This window comes from Epinephelus moara, chromosome 13, assembly GCF_006386435.1.
Source record: "Epinephelus moara isolate mb chromosome 13, YSFRI_EMoa_1.0, whole genome shotgun sequence".
In the NCBI taxonomy this organism is placed as follows: Eukaryota; Metazoa; Chordata; class Actinopteri; order Perciformes; family Serranidae; genus Epinephelus; species Epinephelus moara.
The window spans coordinates 23,747,484-23,766,029 of NC_065518.1; the positions used below are offsets into that span (position 1 = coordinate 23,747,484).

At 42.8% G+C, this 18,546-nt stretch overlaps 2 protein-coding genes across 2 annotated transcripts in view; one reads left to right on the top strand and one right to left on the bottom strand.

Moving 5' to 3' along the window:
* Positions 1-6,712, top strand: part of LOC126399551 (cytohesin-3-like) — a 46,788-nt gene extending 40,076 nt beyond the window's left edge. Inside the window, exons 11-13 of the mRNA XM_050059585.1 lie at positions 285-356; positions 513-667; positions 4,050-6,712. Of these exons, the coding sequence (XP_049915542.1) occupies positions 285-356; positions 513-667; positions 4,050-4,122 (300 nt within the window). The 3' untranslated portion in view covers positions 4,123-6,712. The remainder of the gene's footprint in view (positions 1-284; positions 357-512; positions 668-4,049) is intronic.
* usp42 (ubiquitin specific peptidase 42) lies at positions 6,182-18,407 on the bottom strand. The gene is made up of 18 exons (XM_050059584.1): positions 18,308-18,407; positions 16,407-16,656; positions 15,639-15,845; positions 15,397-15,507; positions 15,083-15,182; positions 14,466-14,533; positions 14,297-14,367; positions 14,123-14,205; positions 13,905-14,016; positions 13,618-13,758; positions 13,104-13,204; positions 12,833-12,998; positions 12,044-12,724; positions 11,863-11,945; positions 10,613-11,716; positions 8,709-9,022; positions 8,531-8,596; positions 6,182-8,407 (listed from the first exon to the last, which is right to left on the bottom strand). The coding sequence occupies exons 2-17, from the start codon at positions 16,645-16,647 to the stop codon at positions 8,535-8,537; spliced, it is 3,645 nt and encodes a 1,214-aa protein (XP_049915541.1). The 5' UTR covers positions 16,648-16,656; positions 18,308-18,407; the 3' UTR covers positions 6,182-8,407; positions 8,531-8,534.
* Between the last annotated feature and the right edge of the window lie 139 nt (positions 18,408-18,546).

Genomic DNA, 18,546 nt, shown 5'->3' on the forward strand with positions numbered 1-18,546 from the left:
AACTTCATAACATTTGTAGCTGTCACAGATTGTAATTTGAATGATTAGATCCTGTGGTCCGCAAAGTTTATTTTAGTTTTGTGCTGTGGGTTGGTGTGCATTCATATGCGCATGACAAAATTCAGTCACTTTCTTCAGTGACTTGAGTGTTTGATGATATCTGGGCTTGATTCTTTGTTCATTACGAGACATTGCACCCTCATCACACACTGATTGTGTCCTAAGAGTCATTTACACACTTAATGAATGATGTGTTGATGCTCTTTGTGTGTTTGTGTTTGCAGGATAAAGAGCCTCGTGGGATTATTCCTCTGGAGAACCTCAGTATCAGAGAGGTGGATGAGCCCAGGAAACCTGTAAGCAGCAACTCCAAACACTGTCTTGCCTCTCTAAACTTATCTACAATGCATTTCAGAGATCAGAAACTTTGTAAAATGGAAAATGCGATTTATATTTTGTCAGAGATAGAGTTTATTATTTTTACCATGCATATCAATTTGTTGCGTCCCCAGAACTGCTTCGAGCTCTACAACCCCAACCACAAAGGTCAGGTCATCAAGGCCTGCAAGACAGAGGCGGACGGGCGTGTCGTCGAGGGCAACCACGTGGTGTACAGGATATCGGCCCCCACGCCGGAGGAAAAGGAGGAGTGGATCAAATCCATCAAGTAAGAGACGCTGTGTTAGTGTGGATCCATTTACACTGAGAGGGCACTTAGCCAATGCCGGGCTGCTCCCATGTGGGACTTTCTCATGTCTGACCTTGACTGTGAGAAACACACACACACACACACAGAGCTGTGAGCTTAATCATAAATGTGCAGACCAGCACAAACACTCACACACTCACACACTCACACACACACACACACACACACACACACACACACACACACACACACTCTGGTGACTAAATGTGACTCCGTTTCTCACACTTCCACACAGATAACACTCAGAGGTGATTTCTGCTCTGCTGGATAAGCTCACTTCCCTTTGATTAGGGCTCTGCAAGCAAAGAAAGACACACACATGCACACACACACCTACTCAGGCACAATGCCTCGCAGCGCTCTTAGAAGTGTTTTGGCAGCCCTTACAGCTGATTTGTCATATCCAAATGCTGCCTTGTTAAACAGGAAGGAGAGTGGAGGCGCTACAGTAAATTGGGCCCAGTGGGTAATTGATCAGCTCGCTGGTTATCATCCACTCAGCTGTAGCTTCAGCGGCAAATATGATCGATATCACAACAGAAATCATATTACACAATGCTTCTAAGCTCTAATGATATTAGAAAACTACTTAGCATTGACATATGTGTGTCCATTAAATGAAAGTGATGGGTTTTTCGGCTAAGTTACTGGAAATTTTTTTGGGTGAGGCTGCTTCATGTACAGTTAACGTGATTGGAACGAGGTGAGAGGTGGTCGTTTTTCTCAGTTTGGGAGATTTAGTCAATTGACCTTCAGGTGACACTCATTTCACACACCTGCAGCAGGCCTCAGAGCTTTGAGTGCATAAGCAAAAGTGTGAACCAGGAGTGTTGTCTCGTGGTGTTTCAGTCCACTTGCACATCATAAAGTCTCTTCCGGTCACTGCTGGAACAATAAAGATCACAGATCGGACTCAGCAGGACGGAGCTGTGCTGCCTCCAACACACTCTCACTTGACTCAGCTGCTGGGGCGGCAGACTGTCCTGTGGTCAGCAGATTCACACACACGCACACACACACTGTATTCACGCTGTCCCACCTGACTCATCTGCAAGGCTGGAAACTGCTCTTGTGGTGACTGTTCTGCACACACACACGTATGTATGTGAATCTCAGCATGTTCTGTTGCTGGGAAGGTGGCGGGTTACTCAGCGTTATTCTTATCCTCCATGTGTCAGTGCTTTGATTTTCCAATAGGGAGCATGAAGGGCTGTGGAACCACTTTGAAGGGGCAGTTCGGCCAAAAATCAAAAACATATTTCACCTCTTACCTGTGGTGTTATTTAACTAGTTTTTTTGGTGTGAGTTGCAGAGTGTTGGAGATATCAGCCATAGAGATGTCTGCCTTCTCTTGAATATAATGGAACTAGATGGCACTCCACTTCTGGTGCTCCAAACGCCAAAAAATACATTTGAAAAGCTCAGCAGCAATGTCTCTCTCCAGAAATCATGACCCAAACTACACCCACCAACCATATGACCATGTGGAGGGAAGCTTATTACTAATGGAGATGAGATAGCAGCAAAAGTATTCTAACCACTAGCTCAGCCAAGGAGGATGCCATTAAAGGTGGGACCCCATTAATTCCTATGAAGGTTGCTCAGTGGCACATGACGCCAAAAAAACTCTATTTCCGTGGAAAGTTTAGCACTCCCCTAACTTGAATGGGGATAAAATGATTTAATCTTGCAGCTCCTCCAGACTTTCCAAATGTTCTTGGGCCAAATGGATCAAATCCTGGTAGTGAATCGAGTCATTTTGCAGGGTTGAGATCCTTAAAAAAATGTATCCACTGATTTACAGACATCTCTTTCCCAATGTAAGTCTACTGGGAGAAGTATCTTTTGGTCCAATGGCATCACATGACGAACTCAGGAGTTGTAATTCCACTGCCTGGCGTATTCCTGAGGCCCTGTCATCCATGAGTAGATGCATGCTTCCTCTGTGCAGTGATACAGTTAATGGGCGTAGTTCAGCAGAAAGAAAATTGTTCCTCCATGAAGTAACCGGGTCATTATTTCTGGAAAGAGACATTGCTGTTGAGTTTTTCAAATGTATTTTTATGACGCTTTGAGCACCACAAGCTTAGTGCCATCTAGTGCCATTATATTTGGGAGAAGGCAGACATCTCTATGGCCGATATCTCCAACACTCGGCAACTCACACCAAAACAATCTAGATTGATAAAAAGCACTACAGGCAAGAAGAAAAATATGTATGTTTGATTTTGGGGTTAACTGTCGCTTTAATTAAGCTACTTGCCCAACACAAAATGGTGGGCAAAGTTAGCTGCTAGCTGGTGAACATAGTGGAGCATTTAGCAGCTGAATAGCCAGATATTTCCCTCCGGAGTAAACAGAGCTATAAGAGACTGAATATTGGACTTAAATTCATCAGAAAATCAGAAACATGACTCCAAATGAGTGACAATGTCTCTTCATGTCTGTTGGGTGTGTAACCAGGCAGCTATTTGCTAACATGTTTGTAATGACTAACCTCTCAGCAGCTAACTGTGCTAACAGAGCAAACAGTGTTAACCTGTGGGTGAACCGGAGAGTGGTTTGCAACAATACCTTCGCACCAATGTGGGTTGGGATGATGTTATCAGCAGTAACCGCTGTATAGACGCAGTGCAGAGCGATGATTAGCTAGTACGCCAGTTAGCTAGCACGCATAAAGATTAGATTACAACACAGTCAGAGGTAGCGTGACTTCATTCTCTGCTCAGGACGCCGTTACTCCACTATATCTTTACATAGCAAGAGTTGTTTGCTGCTTTATTAATGCGCTGAATGTTGTATACAGCACCTTTAAATGGACTAGCTGACAACATGTTTTTTTTGCATTACTGGGTGTATTTTGTTGTTAGTGTGTTGTGTTTTCTGTGGATAGCATCAATGGTGAGATGTTGAGATATTTTTAGCACAGAAAGTGAGGTTTGACAGAAGAACAGGTTTCAGAGGTGTAACAAATCGCTGTAGATGTCAGGTTTCGGTGTTGATCACTCAGAATCAAAGCGAACGGGTGCAGACAAAAGACGTGATGTGATGCACTGACGGATAGATACAAGACAGATTAAGGTCAAGTTAGTACTCAGAGAAATTAGTGGACCTCGTCCCAAAATAGTGCTGGGATGATCTTAACATCACAAATTGATCATGGGTAACAGTGCTTTGCTCGTCTCTATAGCAACAGATTTAATAAAAAGATTTAATAAAAATACATCTTGTTTTTGACATATCAGTCCTGCAGACAAAATAAGATAGCGTATGTGGGATTGCCATGAAAAATTGAAAGCAGTCGATCAGTGATCCATTCCCTCCTCTCCTTTTTCCACAGAGCAAGCATCAGCAGGGATCCTTTCTATGACATGCTGGCCACCAGGAAGCGGAGGATAGCCAATAAGAAATGATGACCGCCCACCTTTATACACACCTGCATCGCCACAATGTCCATGACCGGCAGAGTCCTTGTGCGTGTATGTGTGTGTTATGTTGTGGAGGCCTCCCGAGGGCAGACACAGGTGGGAGTTTACTGGACTGACATGGATTACGTTTATTTCCACCTGAAGATAGTCTGCACCTCAGCTCTCAGTCGATTCAACCGTTTTATTTCACCCGGCACAGACTTGGAACACTGATGTGTCATTTGAGTGAAACTTCAAAATCTTTACTAAGCTGGATGATAACAGATGGACAGAAGAATAAGGACTACAGCCATGACTGGGATCATGGGAAATCTTTGCATAGCGTGGCTGTGACGAGATCGCCCACTGCTGGACACATAAGGAATTACACCTACAGGAGTATTGTAACCTGAACATCCATCCTCCTCATGTGTGGTATTCCTTTCTTCCAGACCAGCTCGCCTGCTTGGTTGTCTGCCAACATGACTCCCAGGCAACATTTTATTATCTTCACCTCACATGTCCTTTGACAACTGCCAACACCAACAATGTTTTTTAGTATCCTGTAACTACAGAAAGCCTCAAGCTTCTAAATCAGCTGGTCTGATTGTTAGCCCTCAAGTGACTGTACCTGTATATGCAAACACACTGATTTATTCTCAACTCATATACTTCATTTACAGTACGCGCCCTATTTGAAAGAGAAGGAATTAATACAGGTTAAAGGATTATTACTTCACATATATTGAGTGTAATGAGCCTTTTAAGTTTTAAAAAGCTATATGCATCCTATATTAATTCTGTAAACGCTCATTTTATGTATTGAAGATCCACCTGTGATCAAGTTTGTTTCTTTTGTATTTATTTTCTTAATTTGTTTAACAAAAGAGGCAGCCCCTGATTTACATTATGCATGTATAGAATATATTGTACATACTGTTTTTTTTTCTTTCTCTGTTGTGTTTATGTAGCATGTAAATCATAACGGCCGTAGCCTATACCCGTTCACCTTTTCAGTTTAACAGCTAAGTTTACAATAGTGGAAGAGGGACTTTGTGCAGCTCTTTGCAGAGCAGTGGAACCTCCTCGCACTGTGTTATTACTGAATATTCAGATAATACATGATGGTATATGAAAGAATAACTCACTATGCTGAGTTGGACAAGAGAGTGTAGGACATAGGCGGGTTCAAAACACCTGTGAAAAAAGGTGAAACAAATGAGATACTGGAATTTTCAAGACTCCAATCGTGTGAATGTTGACTGGAATATGAGGACTGTTTTTACAAACTGAGATCAAGACGACTTTCAGCCTAATCTTATATTAGTTGGAGTTTTGAGGGTTAATCATGGCTTGATCTTCCACCCTGTCTACATGTATGTGGACATTTTTGAAAACTGATATTTTCCCCTCTGTTTTAGAAAATAATTCTGTTCACATGACCTTTGTTTTACAAATTACCTGTCCACACTAGAACGCAAAAACAACCCCAAACTCTCGACGATGTTGGCTGTCTTCCAGTCTCCCCTCATCACAAAAGGTAGTAAAGTGTACAGGCTAACGATACTTCCTAATCTGCACCTTGGAAGGTGTTTTAGAAAATTTCCATTTTCGTGTGGACGAGAGGCCAAACCGTAGAGGAAAATATCTGTTTACAAAAATATCTGTATACGTGTAGACGGGGCTTTAGTTTGGGAAAACTGCTCCTGAATACTTTGATGAAGACTTTGAATAAAATTCCATGCTGATCAGAAAACAGTTTTTGTGTGCATGTGAATTCAGTGAAAAGAGCTCGTCTCACAAAACGTACCAGGTCTTTGGTTATTTCAAACATGGAAACAAGTGTTGTGAATAAAATATCAGCTGAGCCGTCTTGCTAACAGCTAGAAATGTGTGTGTATTTAACTATTCGTGATTACAGAAGAGTGCTTCCAGTTTCCATCCACACTTAATGTATCTACAACATTAATTTAACGGTAGTAGAAAGTTTGTTCAACAAGAGGCTCGAATACGATCAGTCTATTCCTAGTATATGATACAAAGGCAGACAGGAGCTTTTCAAAAATCCCTGGCAACACGTCAATCATCTCAATCAGTGTTTTTCCATTCATTTCAGCGCAGCATGTAAACAAAGTCAAAGACAGAGAAACAAATTACAATTTCTGACATTAACAAATGTATTTTAAGGCGTTTACCTTTTACAATGTATAAATTCTGACATGCTAAACTAAAACAGTATAACAGCAGTTTTTCAACTTCTGTCAAAAGTTGGAAAAAAAAAAAATCAAACCAAATCAAACCATAATCATTCCCAACTTTTGTCCAGAGAATATGGTCAAATTAACATGATTTTTTTTCTAAAAACAAAACATCTACTGATAACCCTGATACAGGATTTTTACGTATAAAAATAACTGATAGTACAGTTCAAAATTAAATTCACAGTATTTTTTATGACGCTAGAAGACACAAACTGTATTTTTCATTAAAAAGCAAACACAAATGGTCCACAGCCATGATAACAAATTTTTGATGTTTTTTTTTTAAAATGTTTGAAAAGAAATAGAATGTGAGAGAGAGAGAGAGAGAGAAAGAGGCATGACCACAAGAAAAACCTCTGCGTCTGTGTGAAAAAAGTTTAAAAATTACAGCGTGAATCTTCGGCTTCAGAGCGAAAATGAAAACTCAAGAAAAAAAATAGAAGCTGAGAAATGTCCTCAAGTCTGTCCAGGGTTAATGTGGAGGTATCAGTCAGCGAAGCCTTGTTCCCGCCACTGCGCTCGTCTGTCTCATTCATGAATATCTCCCTCCATTAATTTGTCCGCTCCCAGTGGGATCAAAGAAAAAAAACTCAAAAACATTGCGGCTCTGTAGATATGGTGACATCTTAAACTCCAACGTGATGCCTTACAGTTCGTCTCCGAGGCAACAGTTTCCCTTTAGTTTTGTTTTGATTTGAAGCAGGTGGATATCCGCCATGAATGTTTACAAGTTTTCAAGTCCTGAGTTCCACTGAGCAGCAGTTGAGATGTTTAAGCTCCAGGCTTTGTTTGTGTTCATACAAGTATATATTAATATTTATCATCATAAATGTTCAAGGGGTGACAGTTTTTTTAAACCATAGTTAGGAGAATTACGGCAAATAAATCAATGCCATAAAAAAAAAAAAAAAAGTTTGCTGAACATTTAAAACACTTCAGTTGTGGTAAAAATACATATACACTGACCAGCGGCAAAATTAAAACCAACATGGCGGGTCAAGTAGGAACTATTGATCAATCATTGGTACAATGCAACGTTCAGCAAGGAAGCCTTGTGTCCTGGCATTCATGTTGATGCCACCTGACAACCTCCACCTACCCAAACACCATTGCTGACCAAGTACACCCCGTCATGTCACTGACCTCCCCAGCAGAACAATGCACCACGCCTCACCGCAATGTACTCAGTGCTGGTTGAGCAATGTGACAAAGAGTCAAATTCCCCAGATCCCAATCTGATAGAGCATCCGTGGAACTCGCCAGTATCCCAGAGGTACCCCCGATCCATGGTGGGGCCTCCTTGGATCGGACTAACCCCACTTCACACTCACAAGACTCAAAGGATCCCACAGGATAACCCCCAGAGGTACTGTGTCTATGCCTTAGCAGGTCTAAGCAAGTCTGATCCAAGGAGGCCTCACTGTGGGTCAGTGTTCGTGGGTACCCCTTGGTTGGGAGGCCCCACCGTGGATCATGGATCCAGGGTATCTCTTGCATCAACCTTGGCTCTGACCTGTTGAGGTATGGACACAGGACCTCCGGGGACTGTCTTGCAGTGTCTAACCTGATCCAAGGAGGCCCCACTGTGGCTGGAGGGTACCTCTGGGATACAAGCACGTCCCATGAATGAACAATCCGATTGAGATCTGGAGATTTTGGAGGACAGGTCGACACCTTGAGCTCTTTGCCACGTTCCTGAGCAGTATTTGAAGTGTGGCATAGTGTATTGTCGTACTGTCCCGCTGGGTGTGGGGGGTGGGGCACTGCCATCAGGGAGTGCCATTGACATGGGTCTGGTGGCTGCAACAGCGTTTGGGTAGTGGAGTGCATCAAGTGGCATCAACATAAATGCCAGGATCCAAGGTTTCCCTGTAGCACACTGCATCATAACAATGGGATTAATGTTATCCAGTTCACCCTCCTGAGGTTTTAATGTTTTGGCCGATCAGTATATTAATAATAAAGAAGCACCACGTCAACGTCCACATTGTTGTCATTCCTCTGCTGTTGTTAAAATGGTGGTGATGTGCCTGAAATGAGAAAGAAGAGGCCTTTATACAATGTGTTTGAGCTAAAATTTGCACCTACAGTAAGAGTTCCTCCTGTTGACTGTAGAGCATACTGTGAGAATCATTAAAAGGGCGCCCACTCACAGAGTCAGTGTTTCAAGCGACTGGAGAATCCGTAGGAGTCACCATTGGTTTGGCTGTAACCGTTTCCTGCAAAACAGGATCAACTCTTTAAACTGACAAGCTCCACAGCAGCATCTATTTTCAGTTTTAATTTCAGTTATTTTTGAGGATGACTTTGAATGTGAAAAACCTTTATTACCTGTGTATCCGTTGAGATGGCCGTGAGTTGAACCGTTTGTGGGTGAGGTGTGACTGGAGGGGACTAGATGGTCACTGCTGCCCTCAGTGCAGTCTGTGCGCCGACGTTTTTCTGGCGAAAAACCATTGTCATGTTTGCCGTCCTTGATGTCATGGTAACGGCGCTTGCGGCTCTCCCTCTCCTCACTACTTCTGTTCTTGTGGCTCCGAGCTGCTCCTGGGCTGTGCTGCTCAGCCTCGCTCTCCCGCTGTCTCTTCTTTTTCTTCTTTTTCTTTTTTGTTTCTGTGGCTCTGTCTGAATCAACCTCGGAGCTCCTAGGAGAAGACACGCCATTATTATTCATCTCAATCCATGCCTTCATACAAAACTGACTAAGGAGTCGGGCTTTGTTGTCAGCTGAAGACAAATAATGTGGAGCTATAACTTGAGTGTTTTCATCATTGTTAAATATATAAAATATTGAAAAAAGAAAATGCCCATCTCAACTAGGGATGCACCAATTTATCTGCTGAACATCAGTATTGGCTATACTTGCCTTTTTAACTGCCATCAGCCTGTCAGCTAATGAGATGACATTCACTGATGGCAGTGGCTAATGTTTTCCTGTTGTGTCACATCAACTTCATGCATGCTAAAAAGCAGGGCTTAAAACTAAGGGCCACAAACTTAAATTAAAGAGCAGGTACAAGAAGAATAAAATGACTGGCAAATGGGCTCTGTGATCCCACTGTGGTGTGATGAGATAGCAAGCATCCCGTAGCTCAGGAGAGACAATAAAAAACATGTTTGGGACGAACAGAGAGCTTCCCTTGGACACTGTATGGACGAAGGACCACAGTAAACTCACTATCATCACAACAAATCTGTAGTCGGTGAAGGCAAGTAACAGCTCACTGAGGTTGCATTGAGTTACATTATGATGCGTTTAAACTCTATTCAGTAAAAATGAGTATTAGGTGAAGGTACATTGTGATTTGTTTAATGTAATGTGGTTTTTGGTGAGAAAAATAAGTAGTTGTTTGAAGGAGAAATTTGAAAACGTTATTAGAGAGGGAATTATGATATATTATAAACACTAAAAAGGCATTTAAGCACTTATTTTTTAAAAGATGTTTTTCCTGTGAAAGGTCATATTGAAGGTTGTTAAATAAATTTATATGATTGAATGTGTGCTCATTCAAAGATAAAATAATGAAGGGCTGAACAGTTCAGTTATTTTTTTTATAGTGTAGATTTCTGTTTCCCTGGGACAAAAGAGGGAATAAATAACAACAACAGCATAAACAACAACAACATAAAAACATTGGTATCGCTGTCAGCTACCAGCAAAACAGTTACTTTAAACATCAGTATCAGCTGAGAATAACACAATCAGTGCATCCCCAATCTCACCTTCACAGAGCCAAAGATGATGTCTTCAAATGTCCTGATTTCTCAACCAAAGTCCAAACCCCTAAAATCAGCCCCTCCAGGATGTTTTGCGATGGCAACACCTAATGCAAATTCAGCCAATTCCCATGAATTCTGCTGCCTTGCAATGTTGGTCAAATCACTGCAACATTAGCGCACATTTGACTCTTAAAAAACGGGGAAACATTTTTTGCCTCCACTTTCTCTCTGTCTCTCTGTTTATCATGAGACTAATGCTGTGGGATAGTGAGCTACGCTCCTGGGACAGAGGCACACACACAGTGACAGGGATAACTGTAAGCATCATATGGCTAACGTTACTCCTCGTTTATAAACAGTAACATGCGTCACAATTTATTTTATTTTTTTTTGAAAATCTGTCTTGAAATCAGACATTTCTGGCCACAACAACCCCAAAAACAGCCTGCCACATTGTGGGGGGTCTTAAAAATACTGAGTGAACGGTTATATGAAAAAGAGATGGTGTTACTCACCCGCTCTCACGGTGTCTGTCTTTATCCTTTGACTTTTTCTTTTTCTTGTTCTTTTTGTGTTTTTTAGAGTGGCGGCCCTCAGAGCTGTCCTCCCTCTCTTTGCTCTGATGATCGGCAGACCTCTTGTGATCCTGATCTTCCCTGTTTGGAGCTGATTCAAATGTGGAGAGATGAGGTCTAGGGGGCGAGCCCTTTGACTTTGCTGAGGTTTCTCGCTCTGTGGCAGGCAAGGAAGTCTCCTCTTTCGACAAATAATAGTCCCTCTCCCTGCCGTTGCTCTTGTCCTTCATCGGTCGGGATTCTCGACTCTCCTGCTGCCACCTCCCGCGACTATGAGACTCAGCGCGGTAGGGATAACCGTATCCCCTCCGCTCACGTCCAGAGTCCTCTCTTGAGCGGTGGTAGTGGTAATGGTTAGAGCACCTGTCGCGATCAGCCTCCCTCGGGTGGTGTGGGATCCGCTCCCAGCGACGCTCAGGCTCCCAGTCTCTGTAGGAACGATCACGAGGAGGCAAGCGATCCCTGTAGCGATGATGGTAATCTCTGTAGTCCCGTCTGTACCGGTAACGATCACCGTCACTCTCTCGCTCCTGACTCCTGTCCCTATAGTGTCTCTCCCTGTCTCTGCTCCAGTCAGAGTACTGTCTGTCTCTCTCCCTGTATCGGGAATATTGTCCTTCATTGCCTCTAGAGCTGGGCTTAAACTGGTGTTGCTCTTTAGCATCTGTGTGTCCTTCAGTCCCTGCTGATGGATCACTACTCTGTGGTGGATCCTTTGCTTCACCCTCACCTCTGCTAACCCTCTGTGGAGCTGCGGAAGCCCCATTGGTGCTTTGGGAGCAGTTTGACGGGGTGGATAAGGCCGCATGGTTGCCATGCTGGGCAGAAGAGGAAGCAGATTCTCGAGATGGGACAGAATGAGTCTTTGTAGCTGTAGCTGAAGGTGGAGAGCTAAGAGTGAAGAATGCAGGATACTGAGACTGGGGTTTAGACACATTTGTAGCCCTTGTGTCAGGAGTTGAGAGGTGCTGGCTTTCAGTGGCATCAGGAGGGATGCTCTGAGACGAACTGGCCTGGGATGAGGCAGAAGTATGTGCCTCTTTACTGGAAAAACAAAATATACAGGCATTTAATTATTGCTTTGTATCGCACTTTTGGGACGCAATTTGAATTCAAGTCATGAAACTAATTTATCAAATAGGTGGCAGAGCAATAACTTTTCCAGCTCTGTGTTAGAGTGTTTATCTTACCTTGTTTGATGATGGTCACTGTCGAGCCCATTAGCAGCAACAGTAGCCACAGAGGATGAACTGCCATGGTTACTGCTAGAGGTCTGAGGAGAAAAAACAAGACATGATTCATTTTATTATTCATTCATGAAGGTATCAATATATTATGAAACGACAGCAAAAAACAAAACATATAATTTACTTTATCAGGGGTGTTGTGTCCATTCACTTTGTGGTGTCCATAATGGTGGTGTCCATTTTGACTGGTTTTAGAAACACCATTGGTTGGTCCGTTTACTCCGTTACCATTGTGGTGCACCCCTGACTCTCCATTGGGGGCTTGCAGAGAATTATCAAAGGCCTCTCCTGTTCTATTGTTTCCATTAAGGTGAGACTTTGCTAAACAGCCGTTATCCAGAGTGCCACAGTTCTCCTGGTCTGACTCCTCTGAGGACTCCTGGCCGTACGGCACCAAGAACGCTGCTCCATTGCCTCCTGTGTGGTGACCCCCATTACTGCAAGACGTGCCGTTAACGTGGTTAAGCTGACGTGGAACAAAGCGAACGTCTGAGGTAGACTGTGAGGAGGATAGAGAGCTGGAGGAGGAGGAGGAGCTGCTGCTACTGCTGGCAGAGGACGGCTGGCTGTAAGAGGACGAGGAGGAGGACGGGCGGTTCTGTTTGCCTTGTCCGATGAAAAATGAAAGTTTCTGGCGTTTGTCGTGGTCTGGGATCATTGTGGGCCGGCTGATTGAGTGGGAGATGGAAGATGAGGAGGAGCCCAGTCCGTGGCTAGGTTTTCCAACAACACTACTGCTGGTGCTGGGCTTGGAGTTGCTGGGATAGTCCCTCAGAGATCCATTCCCATTGACATGGAGAGTGCTCTGAGGAGGACACAAAGATATGTTTTGAGTGTCTAGGTCGAACACTGGCTATGTATCTCGAATTCATAACAATTTGATCACCAGTAGCTGTGAGCAAGTCTGCAGTACCTTGGTCATGTGTGGTGGCAGCTGGGGACCTATGAAGCCAATGTTGTTGTGGTGGATGGTGTTGTTGTTACGTGGTATCACCACCGGTCGTGGAGACGACTGACCAGGGATGCCTGGATACTGACTCATGTGACTGTAGTCCCCTGCTTTCTTTACATCAGCGGACCTAGTGACACAAAAGGAAACATTTTAAATGACCAGTGTTACTGTGAGAGAGTTCATACTGAAGATTTGAGACGTATGTTCCTTTCAAAAATAATGGTTTACTCACTTGATGTAGAAAAGGACGTAAGCCTGCTGGCTGAGAACAGACCTGATGTCACTGACAGTCACAGAGGAGTCATTCATCTGATACCACTGACCATTGCTTGCCTGAGAAACACAACAGAAGAAATGGCAGCTTTGAACATATTTGCTAAAAATAACCATCATTTTTACACATCTTACATTTCAAATGTTTACTTTTCTCAGCTTCTGAATTGACTTTAAAGTGTGAGTGAAAAATGTTTCTCCATGTCTTTAGTTCATACAGATATAAACACAATATTATTCGGTTAAAATATGTATGATGACACATTTATCTATTGCATATATGGTTTTATTTATATTTGACAGACTAAAGTGCTCAACCTTCATTATATTTAAGAGTACTGTTGTAGAAACCCTGCATCAAGCTGTTAAAGTGAGATGTTGATAGACTGCGGGAGAGACAAATGCGTGCATGAGTACTTGGCAACAGCAGCGCCCTGATAGATAGGAACAGTGTCCCACAGCAGAGCCAGTACCTTAACGTAGCAAAAGTAGTGTCCAGCATGACAGCTGAATCCAGAGTGGACCAACACAGCATAGAGCCCGTAGATCTGGGGCTCCCCTTGAGACTGAGACATGAAGGGCCGCAAGTCCAGGTACTCTGGATATTTCACATCCTGATGACCAACAAAAAACAAAAAAAAAAAAAAAAAACTATTAATATCAAATCAAATGTTCCCTTAACAAAAAGCAATATATTTCAAGTGTTGTCCTGTAGCTATGTGTTGGTTCTGGATATTATAGTCCACACATGTCATGGTACCTTTGTAATTTTGCCTCCACTGAAGTTTGCAAAGCGTTTGAGTGAGAGGGTAAGCACGTTGGAATTGCGGTGGATGGTAAATCTCTTTGAGGCTGTGACCATTTTTTTGCACCTGAGGGAAAGAAATGTTCAGTTAGTTAGCTGGCAAACACTTGGATATAATTAAAGGAAACACTGGATTTCTCTTGTTGCCTTTTCTAAATTCCTTTTTTCCTTACTTGGTGCATTTGTAGGAGTTTTCACCATCCAGCTGCTCCGGCTTGACAAACTGCTCCAGAGCCTTGGAGACACTGGTCGCTGTCTGTATGGAGAGGACAATGTTCTTAAGATCACTGCAAATATCTCAATTGACACATCAGACCCACAAGTGACAGAGAATTTTCTGTAATTACCTTAATTTCCAGAGGAATATCCAGAAAAGGGTCAAATGTATCGGACACTGCTTTGCAGTTTAAACATTTAACTGAAAAGGAAAAAATCAGTGTTCATATATTCGTCTTGGAGAAATGTAAAACAACAAAACACATGACCACACGTAATAGAAACACACTTCTAACGTACCTCTGGATCTTAGGTGCCCGCCAAATACTTGGTGGATGAAAGTGGTTGCCTGCGTTTGCCTGTCCAATCTGTCACAAAGATAAATATGCGGATGTCAAACAACCAAAAATGATAATGACATAACTGACTGGTTGCCTTATTAACCAAACAAAAAGATTAATATTTTCTGGCTGAACTAAAACACACAAAAATATCTATTTACAGTATCTTGTAGTGACACGTCACAACATAATGGAACTGAAAGAGCAGAAGTGAGAAAGGGAGGAATTAGAGCAAGAGTAATTAGATGAGAGGCCACCTGTTACTACAGAATAAGAATCAGCTTCATACTTGAAGTTCTTTAAATCACATTTTTAGAGTCCCCTGAGAAACACAATGGCCAGCCCAGTATATCTATAAAACATGCATGTTGGCTGCATATGTGCACATAACCTCCGGCTCTACTCGGATTTCTTTTATTTTGGAGGAAAAACATAAATACTGCAAATGTAGCTTTTATGCAAGAGTTAGACTAGAAGGCCTTTGGGAGCTGTTCAATGGCTAAGCACAACACAGAGTAGATAGAATACAATAATACTTCTAATGCTGTATTGACATTACATAGCTAATTATCTTACTTGGTTCCAGGTAAGCAGGACTTTTGCATAGCATCCACTGTGTACCGCAGGAACTCATGAGCATCCTCCTGGCTTCCATAGCGGAAGTGCTTAGCAATCCCTATCAGGGGAAAAACACATAACAGTTAAATGTGTAAGAGGTTGATAAATGATATCACACAAACACACAGATGTAAAGTTAAAAAAAAAAACTGTAAACAGCACATCACAAAGTCCCATCAGAGGATTTCCCTCCAAAATTAAAAAGGTAAACAGCCACACAGCGCCTCCTGTCATTCATTTCAGGTAAACATTTTGTAACCACAACCACTTACTTTTGAGTTCATTGAGCACACCAATGGGCTTAATGACGTTCCCAGAGTTTGCAAAAACCTGAATGATGTGGTTTTGCATGGTGCACATCATACAGAACCCTGGCTCGTGACCTGCGGCAGGGACAGATGGATGAAAACATTAATGAGTAAGACATGAATCAGACGCGATGTGATAATTATTGCATGACTGTACAATTACACAAGAACCTCCTGCAAAGAAGCACCATGAAACCCCAACTTACACGTTTTGGAGTGTTCCCGTGTCAGCATGTAGTTGGCGAATGGAGGGGTGTAGGTGAGACACTGCAGAGCTGAGTTGAGGAAGCAGGTGTTCCCCATGTTCTGCAGGCCCGCACCAACTCGGTGAACCTGGGTCCACTTTAGGTTGAGCCGCTCTGGAGGGAAGAGGACCTTCTGGGGTAAGTCCATGCCATCACCGCTGCTTATCACTGTACACACAGAGCCAACGTGATTACTAAAATTAGATTCAATACATTAACTTGATCTGGGACATCAACAAGTATAAATAATACACTGCCTATGTAAGTACATACTGGCACACAGGGAAGGAAACTTCAGGTCCTTACAACCCCAGCTTGCAGTCTACAGTTAAGTAATGTGTTCCTGACTACAGAGTAAGGCTAAAACAAACTGAAGGAGAAAACATAAGACAAGGTTTCACTTTTATTTCAGCTAAACAAGTCAGGCTGCTGCTCTTTGTATCAAAACACCAATGGCGTCACAAGCTCGAGGGATTGATCATGCTCTCACTTCAAAACAGACTCGGTTATGTAACTGGATGAATGAAAGAAGAGTGGAAGCAGCAACACAACACCCACAAAACCAGTTGTGTCACACTCTCATGCCACAAACAGTGGCAGAACTTTGCTGCTTGACAACTCTTCCACATGCCCATTGTCTACTGTTTGAGGGATAAAGGTGTATGGTTTCCTCCCAGCTTTCAAGACACATGCATTTAAAATGCAGCTGATAAAAGCCCTCGCTCTTACCTTGGTCCTTCGGCGGGTCCACAGAGGATGGTGTACTGTTGTAAACCGCAGCTCCAGGTGTTGGACCCAGGCAGCCTCCTGCAGGCTTCAGCCTGGGAGAATCGCTGGGCATGGTGGGACCCATTGCCCAGCTGCTGGAACAGCTGCCGTCCATCCCCACGTCTCCACTGGTGAAGGGAGAGCGCTTACACCCGACTGACTCGTGGTCAGAATTTTCTGAAGATTTGTCAACTATGGTCATTGTTCATTGCTGCATGAAGGGCAGAAACACAGGGACACAGAACTTTATGAGCTGCTGACATACAGATTAAGTTCAAGATATTTGTGTTTTGTTGTGTTTTTCATGTATGATGTCGCTTTATAGATACATCTGTGTGTGACATGTCGAAACAGTGATGGTATTCAAAAAAAGAAATTTTGTTATTCTTTGACTGTTTCAAGTGAGATAAACACACTAAATTAAAACCATCTTTTTGTTGTTACAGATTACATCACCCACAACTACTCTTGATAACATTACAGTATATTTAGATTACAACCACTAAATACCATAACCAGAATATAACTATTTATCACAAATGATCACTTGTGCAGTTAAATACATTGTAATAATTACCTAATTTCTTATCAAGTACCATCACCTTTAATCTGTCAAAAATAAAATATTAGATTTGATTATTTATTTCAAGGAAGATAATCACTTTTTCACTATATCTGAATAATCAAGAACAGAAGAAATGTTAAGGCCTATTTACTGGCTCAGCAACTGTACAGCAGATTTTTTTAGATGAAAAATTGACTCAGTGGGAGCAGTCTGAAATAGCTACATCCATTAGCCCTGAAATACGGTTGCAACGTATTTTACATAGCACCTGTGTATTACATTTAAACAACACACTGGGTTCATGTTGGAGAAAACCCTTGGCTGCCTTATAATCAATAATCAATCAAAACCAAGTAATAATCAAAAAAGCTATTAACAAAATAATAATAAAGACTGTTATAAAGTTATAAGTACCATGTTTCTCTTTCAGCATCCACTCGCATCTAACAACTACATTAGCTCTTGGTGATAGCAATGCATGGACGCTTTGCAAAGTTTCCTTAATAAAAACAAGTGACTGAAAACACTGTCAAGCTATTAACTACTGTTTTGAATATGGACCAACTACTCAGAGCTGGCATGACAATTATTTAGCCGCGATAAAGTTACCTTACTGAGCGTTACTTGCTGAAAAAACCGATAGAGGAAATGTCCTGGTCGGAAGCACGTTTACAACAGCTGTTCCCTCCCACCTGCTCTGGCAGACTGGTATACGTTTGCTAACAGACGGCTGGTAGGCCTTTAACACGCAGCGTCGCTAAATCTGTCCAAGACACGAATTAAACCTCATTTAACCCCTTGGGCCGACTGAGCAGCGGCTAAAACCTCACCTTTCTCGTCGAGGGCCGGAGCAGAGTGGCACAACAGAGACAAACGAGTGAACACTATGGAGTACGAGCGTAGCTATCAAACGGGGGCTGGCTAACGTTTCGCGCGGCGGCGCTCGTGCGGCAATATTGATGCTAACGCTGCTAGCTAGCTCGGCACGGTAGAAGCTGATTGTCATGGCGGAAAGTAACGTAACTGTCTCCTGATAACGCCAAAGAACAGTTTTGTGTTTCCACTTTCAAAATAATTTGATGGACAATGCGTGGGCCCGGGTAACGGGACGTGTATTTAGCCGAGAAAGGAGGGGCTCGACACCGGCGGCTGTGTGTGCTCACTGCGCTGCTCTCTCCGACATGACAGAGGACCGGTGTGAGGCTACTACAGCAAATCTCGGCCGCTCAGGCCCACTGAAATATGACGGCTGCATACTTAAAGGCTCACTGAATCGTAAAATCATCAACACACTCACCTGGAAATCTGTTATGAATGCGTTAATAGCGGTTGTAAATCCATTCCTTATTTACAGCGGGTGTCCGGCGGTGAACAATGACGTAGCTAATTGCGTCACTGGTACATCCGGGTACCTGCGATGAAACGAGGTCTCTGATTGGTTGATTCTTCCGTTTCTTTGAGGGGAACGTGTGTCGGGAAGATCCGTCGCATGTACACTCCTTTGACCTTTGTGTACATAATGTACAACTCACATTG

What these genes read in the sequence shown, in the direction of transcription:
- usp42 (XM_050059584.1), bottom strand. Translation starts at nt 16,647, where the DNA reads ATGACCATAGTTGACAAATCTTCAGAAAATTCTGACCACGAGTCAGTC. An exon ending in AACTCCTACAAATGCACCAA is followed by an intron (nt 14,017 to 14,122) that starts GTAAGGAAAAAA and finishes TCTTTCCCTCAG; the next exon opens with GTGCAAAAAAATGGTCACAG. An exon ending in GACAGACACCGTGAGAGCGG is followed by an intron (nt 9,023 to 10,612) that starts GTGAGTAACACC and finishes GTCTTCTCCTAG; the next exon opens with GAGCTCCGAGGTTGATTCAG.